The sequence below is a fragment of the Rattus norvegicus genome, chromosome 7 (genome assembly GCF_021556685.1).
Source record: "Rattus norvegicus strain SHRSP/BbbUtx chromosome 7, alternate assembly SHRSP_T2T, whole genome shotgun sequence".
In the NCBI taxonomy this organism is placed as follows: domain Eukaryota; kingdom Metazoa; phylum Chordata; class Mammalia; order Rodentia; family Muridae; genus Rattus; species Rattus norvegicus.
Window position 1 is genome coordinate 143,298,333 of NC_141540.1, and position 12,603 is coordinate 143,310,935.

A 12,603-nucleotide genomic window follows, 5' to 3' on the forward strand; every position below is an offset into this window, starting at 1 on the left:
TTACAGGTGCTTGTGAGTCACCATTTGGATGCTGTACGTCCACTTAACTACTGAACCATCTCTCCACTCCCTATACCAAGGTCTCAAGAATGCTAGGCAAGCCCTCTGACACAGAGCTACAGCTCAGGGCTTTTATGTTTTGAGACAGGGTCTCAGAAAGTTGCTTAGGCTGTCCTTGAACTTGTGTTTTTGTTTTTTTTTTTTTTTTTTTTTTTATAGTTTATCAGACAGCTGGGATTACAGGTGTGTTTAGTGCATTGGGCTCTTAAATAGAGGCTACCTCATAATTGCTTCAAAGCCACACAACTCTTGATTCACCTAGGCCTCAGTCAAAAGGGTGTCTGGGGAACTGTTGCCTTAACAAAACTAACCCATTCTCAGGAGGCAGCTCAGCTTTTAATGACTGCATATACCACATTCCATAGAGAGGTTTTAGCAAGAATATTGTTTTTCCCAAGTTCTCCTTCATGAAGGTGATGAGGCCTCAGGAGAAACAGTCTCAATAGGACAACAGGAATAAAAGGGCTAAAAAGCTTATCATCTGTGGTTTAACACAAGAATACAGACAGCACAACCTTTAGTAGCCATTTTTTAAACTACATATGTAGTGTATTTAGAACTCAGCTGTGTCACATCAGACTGTTAGGAAGTAGATCATGAACATAATCCAAAAATAACAGCCATTAAAAACCTAGCAACCAAAACATGTTTATGTATCCATTGAAAGTCTGGTGGTTTCGATTATATAGTGGAGGGTATAATCTACCAGTCTATTTTAAGTAAATTTTCCCTTTACAGTCCCTAAATATTAAACTACAGGAAGATCTCTGAGGTTAGAGATGCATATGGTAGAGTCTACACAGATCTAGAGACAAAAACAAAGCCGAATTCCCATAGTTCTCTTCAATTGCTTTTTTTGCTCTCCAGAGCTGAAGCCTGAATCCAGAGCCTTGCATAAATGCTTGCACATTTACTCAGCTAAATCTCCAACCAAACAATTAAAAAAAAGATTTAAAAAAGAATCTTACATGTATGAATGTCTGTGCTCTATATGCATGCAGTTCTTGTGAGGTCAGCAGAGTGTGTTGGGTCCCCTGGAATTGACTTTATAGACTTTTGTAAGCTGTCATATATGGGTACTCAGAATCAAACCTTGGTCCTCTGCAAGGCCAACAGTGCTCTTAACCTCGGAGTCAACTCCTTAGCACTGACTTTTGAGTCTTCTCTAATAATAGGTCCTAAATTATTGCCTTCCAGAGGTTAGACTAACATGGTTCCTTTCTGGGATTTACTTCTTTGTTTCTACCACTTTTGACCAAAGAATTTGAGTCAATAACAAGCAGATTACAAGTAACTCAAAGGCCTCTTGGGTGGTTTTAGAATGAAGACTCTCAAGATTTAAGGAAGTAGACTGGTATTGGCTTTACCAAATTTGTATCTTCTGCCAGCTTCTCTCTATTTCACATAGCCTGAGGTGATCACAGGTATCTGTGAAATCACACCCCAGAGCTATTTGTTACCAGATCTCAGAAGAAAACGAAAAAGGATCTAAATGTCCCTAGAGAACTACAATCGTACCTAAAAGAACAATTTCCGATATGCAAAGAAGGTAAAGTCATATTGCCACCAAACCTTTAAGTCGGAGGTTCCTATACTGTTAAAGAAGTAAGAGTGTCCTTAAGTTCCAAGTTCCATATTCACCACCTTCCCACTAGTGGGGGAAAAACTTTCCACATCTGAGCCAGACATTACAGTGAACCAAAGACCAACACACAATTCAGAAATATGGGGGAAGGCTCACAAACAGAGAGCAATCAAAGTAAAAAGTCCTTACTACTTCCTTTTCTAGTACAAAATGAATTTAAAAAAAATTTTTTAAGATAGGATTTCTCTGTGTAGTCCTTGCTATCTTGGAACTTGCTTTGTAGATCAGGCTGGCCTCAAACTCACAGAGATCCATCTGCCTCAGCCTCCTGAATGCTGGGACTAAAGGAATGCACCACCACTGCTTGGCATTTAAAAACTTTAAAAAATATTTTTATTTTTATTTATTATTATTGTGTCTGTGATTATGATATGTATGCAAGTATGGGCACACACATGCCAGAGTGTGTGTGTGGAGGTCAGAGGATAATTCTTACAAGTTCACTCTTTCTTTTCAACCTCCCACCATGGGATCCGATATCAAACTCAGGTTATTAGGCTTATGTAGCAAGTACTTCTGCCCTCTGCTTTGGTCCCACCCCACAAAGATCTGCATCTGGGTGTTAGTAAGTGTGCACTCCCATGTCTGGCTCACAAAATTTTTGTTTATTTGTTTGTAAGGCAAGGTCTCATGTAGCCTGGGCTGGCCAGGAATGGTGGCACAAACCTTTAAGGTGGATCTTTGTGAATTTGAGGCCAGCCTGGTCTATACAGAGAGTTCCAAGCATCCAGGGCTACACAGTGAGATCTTGTCTTTAAAAGAAAAAAAAATGTCAAGTATGAGGAAAATAAACTCACCCAAAATTCAGATTTTTCAAACAGTACAGTGTATTACTATGTTTCAGCTGCAGAGTCACAAACACAGCATTATAAAATTTGTACACACAAATTTGAAGGGATTATTTTACATGCCTACTTGAATAATGCTTTTGAAATGGAACTATATCTATACATATTAAAAAACCTGTAACAGGGAAGAAAATCACCCTAGGATCTTGAAATTATCAGAATTCTCAGCATTTATTGAAACCTGGGATCCTCTCTCTATTTCTCGTACCATGACCATCTTATCTAACTCTCAAATTCCAATTCCTAAACACGTCTAGGACTTAGTTCTTCTTGTTTGAGTATTGACAATACACAATAGAACCAGTCTGCAATCTCACACACCACCAGTAAGTGTCACTGGGCAGTTACATGACATATTCCTAACTGATTAGAGTTCAGGTTCTATAAAAAGAAGGCAAATAAAACTTTAATTCATTTTTTCTCATCATTTGTAGAAGCATTAGAAAAAATCTAGGGAAAAAGTTAAATATAAAATGAAAAACAAGGCAATTTCAACAGAATTATGTTGTAAAGAAGAAGCATATGGAACATATTTGACATACAATGTACACAATTATGTAGGAGCTGACATATAGAACAACCCACGTCATAGTATCAGACATGGGGAATGTTTGTAGAATACTATTGGATCTCAAGTTCTATTGTTGGGTTTGTCTGTCCCTGACTTAGCTGTTAGCACAATTTTTCTGGATCAACAATCAAAAGAAACATTTCTTTTTCTTATGTGAGAAATCTACAGAGGCACTGAAACTGGAGGCTTTCAATGACTGGAAACATTCATAGCTGATTCCCTTTTATATACATGAAGGTCAAGAAGGTATTTTTAAACTTGCTTTGTACTTAGATGGATAGCTTGAGAAAGGAAGAGAGAGTAACATGTATTGTTTAACACTGTGTGCTGGAAAACAAACATCAGTAGAATAACGAGATGGAAGAAAGCAAGGCAGATTTCATTACAGTGGAGTGCCTACACTTCCTCATAACTTGGATTTACACGCTGCAAATCCTGTGATCTGATTACCTCCAGTGATCACGTAAAATACCAGCTTTAAACTCTTTGCCTTAGTGATAAAACAGCCACTTTGATTCACAACAAGACATTCACAATAAAGTATATTGTAAACGTACCTGTCCACAGCCTGGGGCACTGCACACAAACGGTCTGTCGTCTCCCATATTTCATAAAGCAGAGCAGAGCTGGGGAGGGGGTAGGGGAAAAGTTATGTTAAATACGCTGGAGGAAAAAATACGCTTCAAAAATATCAAGCCTAGAAACAGGTGTTCCAAGAATGCCATCTATCATAGCTGTAAACACAGGCTACTTTGGAGAGACCCATTAGACAGGTGGCATATGATCTACTATGCCTCAATTGGAACTTTTAATTAGGAAAATTCAGACTTAAATAGTCAAGGAATTTTAAGCCTTTGCTGGGTTTTCCCTCTTTCTGCTACAGTATATAACATATTTCTCCAGTCTACTGAATTACAACCAGTACAGCTCTCTATGTCAATAAATTCACTGAATGCTCGATGCGGAAGCCATATTTCTGAACTGGAGAAGACCAAAATTTGTCATTTAATTAATTAAGGGATTATAGGAGGGGTGCTCCATTTTACAGGGCTATAATCTGGCTCCCTGGTGTATAAACTACGAGACTGTTGGCAAGGGTCGTTTATCCCAGATTATTGCCAAAGAAAACAAAGCACCCATCCTATTGGACTACATGGGAAATGATTTTCATTAATAAAAAAATAAAAATAAAAACTTCCCCTCCCCACTGGGAGCCTCCTCCTCCTCCCCCCAGCAATTGTCTGTTGCAAATGAAGAAATATCAGTGCCCCTCCCCCCTCTGATTCTATTTATGGCTAGGTTTTTAAAAGCAGCAATAAAACAAATGTCGAGTCTTTGGGGGTTTGCTGGGTGAATATGTTCCGGCTGTTTGTGCAGCTCTCGGCCAGAGTTCTTGGGCTGCTCTGCTGCAGCCAACAGATGTGTGCTGCTGCAGGGGATAAAGAAATGCACTTAAAGGCACCACCATCCATTCCCTCTGTTTCTCTGAAGAATTTAACAGAATTTATATTGCTTTTTGAAATGACTCTTAAAATGTCTCCCAAAATTCTTTGTCAAAAACAACAAATGCAATCTGAATGTATTGAGAAAATTTCTCATATTCCAACTAAGAATAAAAACCAGACAGAGATGAATGATGATTAGAAATGCAAATCACAGTAAAAATATCCCTAAAAGATAAACAGTATTTTGGAAAGGCCAAAGAGAAAACTGGAAGGAGGGGTAAAAGTAGTCTCCTAGAACAAGGTGCTAAGGACATTTTCATACAACCATCCACAACACAATGTGAACGAGAGAAGGTAAGTGAGGGATGACTGTTGGAATATGTCTGAAAACAACCTCAGAACTGTAACCAAATCTCAAATTTTATATTGGAGATAAACCAAAATGTCAGGTCAATCTCAGTGAGACCTGCATTAAAATAAAATGTTAACATGCTAGAATGAATCTAGTAACTAGAAAACCATGCTTAAAATAGAGGGCAACAAGGTAATATTCCTCCTATTCTCTTAGAATTTATTTTTAGGTTAGAAACCAGTATTTCTGGTTGTCTAATCAGTAATTCCACAGCTAATCGGTGTTTAAAAGTGTGAGGTGCCCCATAAAATAGAAGGGGCTGCTTGGTCATCTTTCAACGTGATAGGAACATGGTCTAACTATGAAGGAAACTGATGCTTCAGTCCTGTTGTAATGGAATAGACTCTGTATGTACATACGTATACACAGATTTATATCACAGTTAGCCAGGATAAATTGCTTCAATAAATTCTGTTCCTAGGAGAGGCCAGCTCAAGCTGCTGATTGGGTACTAGGAAATGAGAGCTTCATTCTTCCTCACACAGCCCCAGGACAACAAGATTTTCTGAATTGTTTGTTTGTTTTAAATACATTTAAAAAAACAAATAAATTATTTTTTAGTACTTTCTAGAACCATAACATGGTATCAAAAATAAGTAAATAAAAGCAAATAAATATAAGAACTATGGTTGTTATGTCTCTCTGAAAAGTGAATCATTCATCTATGGGAATCCCTAACTGCTGTGCCACAGACGATTTTATTTCTAGCTCCAGAGCCTGTTTTCCTAACACATCACAAGACCAGAACTTGGCTTCCAGGGTTTCTTCTGTGTCTACTTCTATCAAGGTAGAAGTGAACACAGGATGAGGGAGACGTCCTCTCTTTCATATTGATTCTAGCACTTAGGGTGAAATTTTCTCCTATCGGAAGAAAGAAAGGATTCTTTCTGGTAAGACAGGGGAGTAGAAAGGATTACATAAATTTGGAAACAATCTTTTTCAAGCCACGAGTTTCAAACCTTCAAAAAATGAGGATGATTATAATTTGGAATCTCTAATAAAGAACATGATATGAAAACAAAATTGTGCCTTATTAAAAAAGAAGACGACGACTTTGGGAGGAAAGCACTGGCATCTCACAGAGGTGAGCTCTCCACTGGTCCTGAATGGCAGCCACTAGTAGGATTTCCTGCTTCCATCCCAACTGATAAGCCTTTGTTTTTACCATCTTTACTGAACAGAGATCACAATGGGAGGAAGGAGTCTTTCTTAAATGCCTAGTTATACTTAAATCATACCGTTATTCTAGTGTCCCTTGTCATTTCCATCATTTCTGCATTCAAGAAAATATAATTATTTAACAATAAGAATAATCTTTCTCCCCATTTAAAAAATTCCACTCACACCTTTTTAATTATTCCTTTACTCTCCGTCTGCTACATCTGTGACACACAAAGAATGCTTCTGGTTATTTCCATGTGAAAAACAAAAAACACATTTCTATCACATAAGCAGAGGGAGACTAAAATGAAACTTGAATGATGTTGCTGCCACTCAATGTAAATTTAACTCACCACTCATCTGTAACTACTGCTTGACAAACAGACAATTGCGTCTAGGAATGACACAGTTTGCTGTGTCCTTTCCTGATCTATTTTCAGGAAAAAAATGTAAGAACTCTACAGGAGTAAACAATAAATGATGAGAGAAATATACAAATTAAGAGATACTACCAAAAATAAGTGAGATGCTTTCTGAAAGGATCTTAGGACAAGAAAACAAAGATGCATTAGAAGGTTGTCCTTAGAGGCCCATGTCTACAGGGAAAATGGCTTGTGTACTCAGAGCAACCATGATGTATAAACGATACAGTTAGGATCTGCCTGAAAGTGAAACTTATATGAATGATGGGAGACAAAACACTCAAGGTTTAGGGCCAGTAAGACAGTCTGTTCAGCAAACAGAAGCATTTGATCTGAACTCAATTCCTAAATCCCAAGGTAGAAGGAAAGAACCAAGTTCTGAGAGCTGTCCTCTGACCACCATATGCAGAACATGGACATCCACACATGCTATACAAGTGCTAAAAAGAAAGAAAGAAAGAAAGAAAGAAAGAAAGAAAGAAAGAAAGAAAGAAAGAAAGAAAGAAAGAAAGAGAGAAAGAAAGAAAGAAAGAAGGAAAGGAAGGAAGGAAGGAAAAGCCATGGTTTAGAGAATTACATTTTTGTAATATTTTATTTATTTGCATGTATGTTCGTGTGTGTGTGTGTGTGTGTGTGTGTGTGTGTGTGTGTGTGTGTATTTGCATGTTAGTACAGGTGCCCTCAGAAATCAGAAGTATTAGATTCCCCCATAGATAGAGGGACACTCAGTTGTGAGCCATCCAACATGGGTGATGGGATCTTTACATAGTAAAATGTTTGTCATAGTAATATTTATGATAAAAAGAATAGGAATTAAGTACTGAAGAAAAATATAAATTAAGGTGCTGCATTACAACGGACTATATTTAAGGTGTTAAGAATAATATTTTGGAAACTACTTAATGACATGAGAAAGCAGTACTCATTAAATAAAAAAATAATATAAGATTATGGGAACAGGAGATGGCTCAGCAGGTAAAAATGCTAGCCACACAAGCCTGACAACTTGAGTTCAACCCCTGGAATCCATATAAAAAGAAGGGTAGTGGGCTGGGGATTTAGCTCAGTGGTAGAGCACTTGCCTAGGAAGCGCAAGGCCCTGGGTTCGGTCCCCAGCTCCAAAAAAAAGAAACAAAAAAAAAAAAAAAAAAAAGAAGAAGGGTAGCAAACATCCATAATCCTGTCCTACAATAAGACGTAAGATGGAGGGCAGCAGCACCAGACTGGTTCAAAGGCTAACTAGCCTGGAAGACACAGATCCAATAAGAGACTCAGTCTCAACAAGGTAGAAAGTAGACCCTGACGATGGGAAGGCACACTCTGACACATCCCTGTAGATAGGAATGCTGTGGCATGCAAGTGCTGGCACTCACACACACAAAATGAATAAAAAATTAGATAAATTGAAAATTTTTCATATGCACTGTAATTCCAAATCTATAAAAAGCAAGCAAAATTTAAAATGATTTTAAAAAGATAAATGATGTGGACAGTAAGGATGGCTCAGTCAATAAGCACACTTGTTTGCAGAGGTCCAGGTTTAGTTCCCAGCACCCACGTGCCACCTCACAACCATCCATAACCCTAGTTCCAAGAGACTGACACCTTCTTCAGAATTCCTCAGGCACTAGGCATGCATGCACATGGCACACACACACACACACACACACACACACACACACACACACACACACACACACACAGGGGAAACACTCATTCATATAAACAAAATAGTTCTTTAAAAAGATGAAGAAATTAATACTAAAATGGATACAAAATGAATCATTATGTCTAAATAACTGTATTCTAGATTACGTTCTTCTTTGTACTTTAGTATTCTCAAGTCTATAATGATCAGAAATTTCTTTTAATAAATCAAAAATAAAATGTATGGACAAGCCATACAAGTGCTTACCACACAAGCCTGAGGACTTTTTTGAGTTTGAAGCCTGGAACCCATGTAAAAGTGGAAGGAGAAAATTAACTTCATAAAACTGTTGTCAGACTTCCACATGTGTACCATGGCATATGTGCCCCTCAACACATATCATGCACACACACAATAATGATAAATGAAATAAATTTACATGCATATAATGTACCCTAAGAAAAGAGTGCTGATATGTATGGCTAGAAAAAAATTTCTTTGAGTTAAAAAAGAAAAAAAGCCTGTACCTTTTAAACTATTCTTAAGCACTGAAAAGTAAGTTAAAGAGTCATATAAAGTTCTATAAAGCATTTGTAGCAACTGAAAAAATAAACTCAATAAGGACCATGAAAAAAATCTAAAATTATATACTACCAGTTTCATCCAGAAAACAGGGTTGGTGGGGCAGTCAAGCAGTTTCAGCACTTCTTTCTTATTCCTGCCCAGTGTTCATTTTCAGAATCCCCGGCAAGAAATATTGTTTATAGTAATAACCAATCAGAAATGATTAGAAACTGAAGCTGGGTGGGGGCGACACAGGCCTTTAATCTCAGCACTCTGGGTTCAAGGCTAGCCTGATCTATAGAGCAAGTTCCAGGATAGCCAGGGCTACACTTAGAAATCCTGTTTGGAAAAAAAAGAAGGAAGGAAGGAAGGAAGGAAGGAAGGAAGGAAGGAAGGAAGGAAGGAAGGAAGGAAGGAAAGAAGGAAGCCAGCCAGCCAGGCAAGGCAGGCAGGCAGGCAGACAGAAATAATTAGAAACTGTTCCTAACATGCATCTCTCAGGAAATGAAAGGAGCTAAAACTGAGTCAAGCAGGTTCTGAGTATAACTTAGTTTAGCTTTAAACAAGCTGGAAATTTTAAGACAGGCTTTAACTTTATATCTCCATTATTTTTTTTAAAGTATTTTTTTTAATTTATTCATTTATTATATATAAGTCCACTGTAGTTGTCTTCAGATACACCAGAAGAGGGCATCGGATCTCTTTACAGATGGTTGTGAGCCACCATGTGGTTGCTGGAAATTGAACTCAGGACCTCTGGAAGAGCAGTTGGTGCTCTTAACCACTGAGTCATCTCTCCAGCCCTTATATCTCCATTCTTTTATGACAATATTACAGAAAAGTCTATATGTAAAAGGGTCTCTGAAAAAACATAATAGTATACTTTCAAACTCTAGAGAATTTAGCTGTTAGTAAACAAAGTGTACAAACACTGACATTCTTGATCGGTCAACAGTATTTTTAAAAATTACATTATATACATATATCTATACACACACACACACACACACATATACACACACACACACATTCACATATGCCACAATGCATGTGTGGTTGTCAGAGGACACATTTTGGGAGTCAGTTCTCTCTACCATTTGAGGATAGAACTCAGATTGCTAGGTTTAGTATTAAATATCTTTCCCCATGGGACCATCTTTCCAGATTTAGTCTTAACAGTTTATCCTCCAAAAGGATACTCATAGATGCTCTGGTTTACATGGTATCTAGAAAACCACCTAAGGAAAAGACTCTTAGAAACATTTAAACTGTGAAAATTAAAATGCAAGTTCTATGAACCTCAGAAAATAAAGTAAACTTAAGTTTTACTAGGCAGTAGACTATTCAAGAATTGGAAACAGTTTATGAATTCTGGATTGATTTTCCATTGTATTATTTGGCATTACCACAGTTCAGCATACACTATCTCACCAGTAGGTAAATCAACTGACCCAAAAGGATTATTATGTAAAACCACATAGACTACTATAATCTTAAACAAATCAGCCTTGTTATTCAAAATTGGTTTGTTTTATATTTGTATGTATGTATGTGTGTGGAAGTGGTATGTGTATATCTTAATGTGATGCGTGCACATATGCGTGTGTGTGTGTGTGTGTGTGTGTGTGTGTGTGTGTGTGTGTGTGTGTGTGTAAGCCAGACTTCAGTGCCAGTGAGCACTGTCCATGTCCTCCCCCACACCCCTACCCATGTTACAGACGTGTGCTGCCTCATCTGGACATCCAAACTCTGGTCCTCATGCTCACACAGCAAGCACGTTACTAAATGAGCCATCTTCCTAAGCTTTGTATTTGTTTCACATTTGCTTGCTTGAGACAGGGTCTCCTCATTTTGCCCCGAATGGCCTCAAATTTGCAATCTGCCCTGCCCCTGCCTGGGATTACAGGCTTGCACCACTATATCCTTCCTATACCAGGATTTTGTAAAATTCTTTGCTAAGAGGCTTCTGGAAAAAAACACAGAGTTATATAAAAAAAATAGCAAATAAGGAACAAAGTTAAAGATGTTGAAGCTAGTACAAATTCTAGTTATTTGTTCTCAGGTACTCCAAACAAAATGAATAACAAAATGTTTTGTAACTTCTGAAAGTTGTGTGAAACTTGTCATGTTATATAACTACTTATAGCTGCAACAATGTAGTACCCAACAGGGGTTTCTTATACACTCAGTAAACAAAATAAGTCTCCAGAAACATGAATCTGAGAGCAAGTTCTTAATTTTTTTCTCCACCTCCTTTCTTTTCTTTTCTTTCTTTATTTTTCTTTTTTTTCTTTTTTTCTTCAGGATTTCACTGTGTAGGCCAAGCTGGTGTAGACTTAGTCTGAAGCACATGCTCAGCTGGAGCTCTTGCTCCTTCTGCCTCAGCCTCAACAAGTGTTAGGATGACAACCATACCCTATCTATTACCACAAGCCTTGAAGAATCTAGGAAATTAAATACAACAGTTTCCCCTTGTAGGAAAACATTCCAAGACTCATAGCAGAAGACTCCTAACTCTAACAGCACCAACTGCTACAAACACTGCTTTTCCTGTATGTTCTGCAGTATGGCCACGGAGAACCAGAGGCAGCCTTTACAGTCTTGGCCAATCTGGAACTCACTATGTAGATCAGGCTGGTCTTGAACTCATATCTTCTTGACTCTCCTTCTAAGTGCTGGGGATTAAAGGGTAAAGATATGCATACCACAGCCAGTCTTTATTTTTGTTTTGCAACAAGGTCTCAAGTATTCCAGGCTGGCCTCAAATTTGCTATGTAGCCAAGGGTAATCTTGAACTTCTCATCCTCCTGAGTACTTTTATGTGGTGTTTGGGATGGAAACCAGGACATACTAGGCAAGTATTCTACCAAATGAGCTAAATCCTCAGCCCATTCTTCAATAGATAATGTCCTGTGCATCTTTTCTTTTTTCTTTTTTTTTTTTTCGAAGCTGGGGACCGAACCCAGGGCCTTGCGCTCGCTAGACAAGCGCTCTACCGCTGAGCTAAATCCCCAACCCCTGTGCATCTTTTCAAACCCCTTGCACTTTGAAAAGACTATTTAGTAAAATAAGGTTTAGTTAATTCATACTTACTTTTACATTGTAATATCATGGCAGACAATATAATACTTAAGGCTGCTGACTAACAGGTAGCATGCAAGATGGGTTTGAGGACTGGGTTCCCAAAGGGATAATTCACATCTCAGTGTCCTAAGCATGATAGAATAGGATAGGCATAGACTTCCTCACACTATTAATAACAGCATGTGATTTAAGGCTAGTGAATCATTTACTTCTGGAATTTTCTTAGTATTTTCAAATCTCAGTTGCTACAGGTAACTGAAACAGTAAAAATCAAAACTATGAATAAGAAAACAGATACTGTACTGTTCGATTTTAAAATTAAGCATAATATTTTAACCTATAATCTAGCTATAGCATATCTTAAATATTAGGAAACCAGCTCATGAGCCAAATCTGGTAAGTCTGCCACCTACCTTTGTATGACCTGTAAGGCAAAAATTATTCTTCAATGGTTAGAAAATCAGAAAAAAATATTTACAACACATGAAATTTACTATTAGTACCTATAAAAAAAGGTTATAGAGTTGGGGACATATCTTAGTGGTAGAAAGTTGCCCAGCCTACAAAATACTTATATTTGATTCCCAGAAGCAGACCTTACAAATTTTATTAGAATACATCTATGGTTATTCATTAACATATCATCCATGTCTATTTTTGTGTTAGAATGATTGATCTGAGTAAGTATAACACAGATCTCGTGCTACCAAGTATACCATATTTTATTGTCTAACTTTTGTCCC

The 12,603-nt window shown here is 37.6% G+C and overlaps 1 protein-coding gene across 4 annotated transcripts in view; it reads right to left on the minus strand.

Annotated features, from left to right (window-relative positions):
• Atf7 (activating transcription factor 7) overlaps window positions 1–12,603 on the minus strand; it is a gene marked incomplete at its 5' end in the record, with an annotated part of 92,070 nt that overhangs the window by 58,682 nt on the left and 20,785 nt on the right. For all 4 annotated transcript variants that reach the window (NM_001434685.1, NM_001434686.1, NM_001434684.1 and 1 more), the window contains 1 exon segment: window positions 3,682–3,750. In NM_001434685.1, coding sequence (NP_001421614.1) covers window positions 3,682–3,729 — 48 coding nt within the window.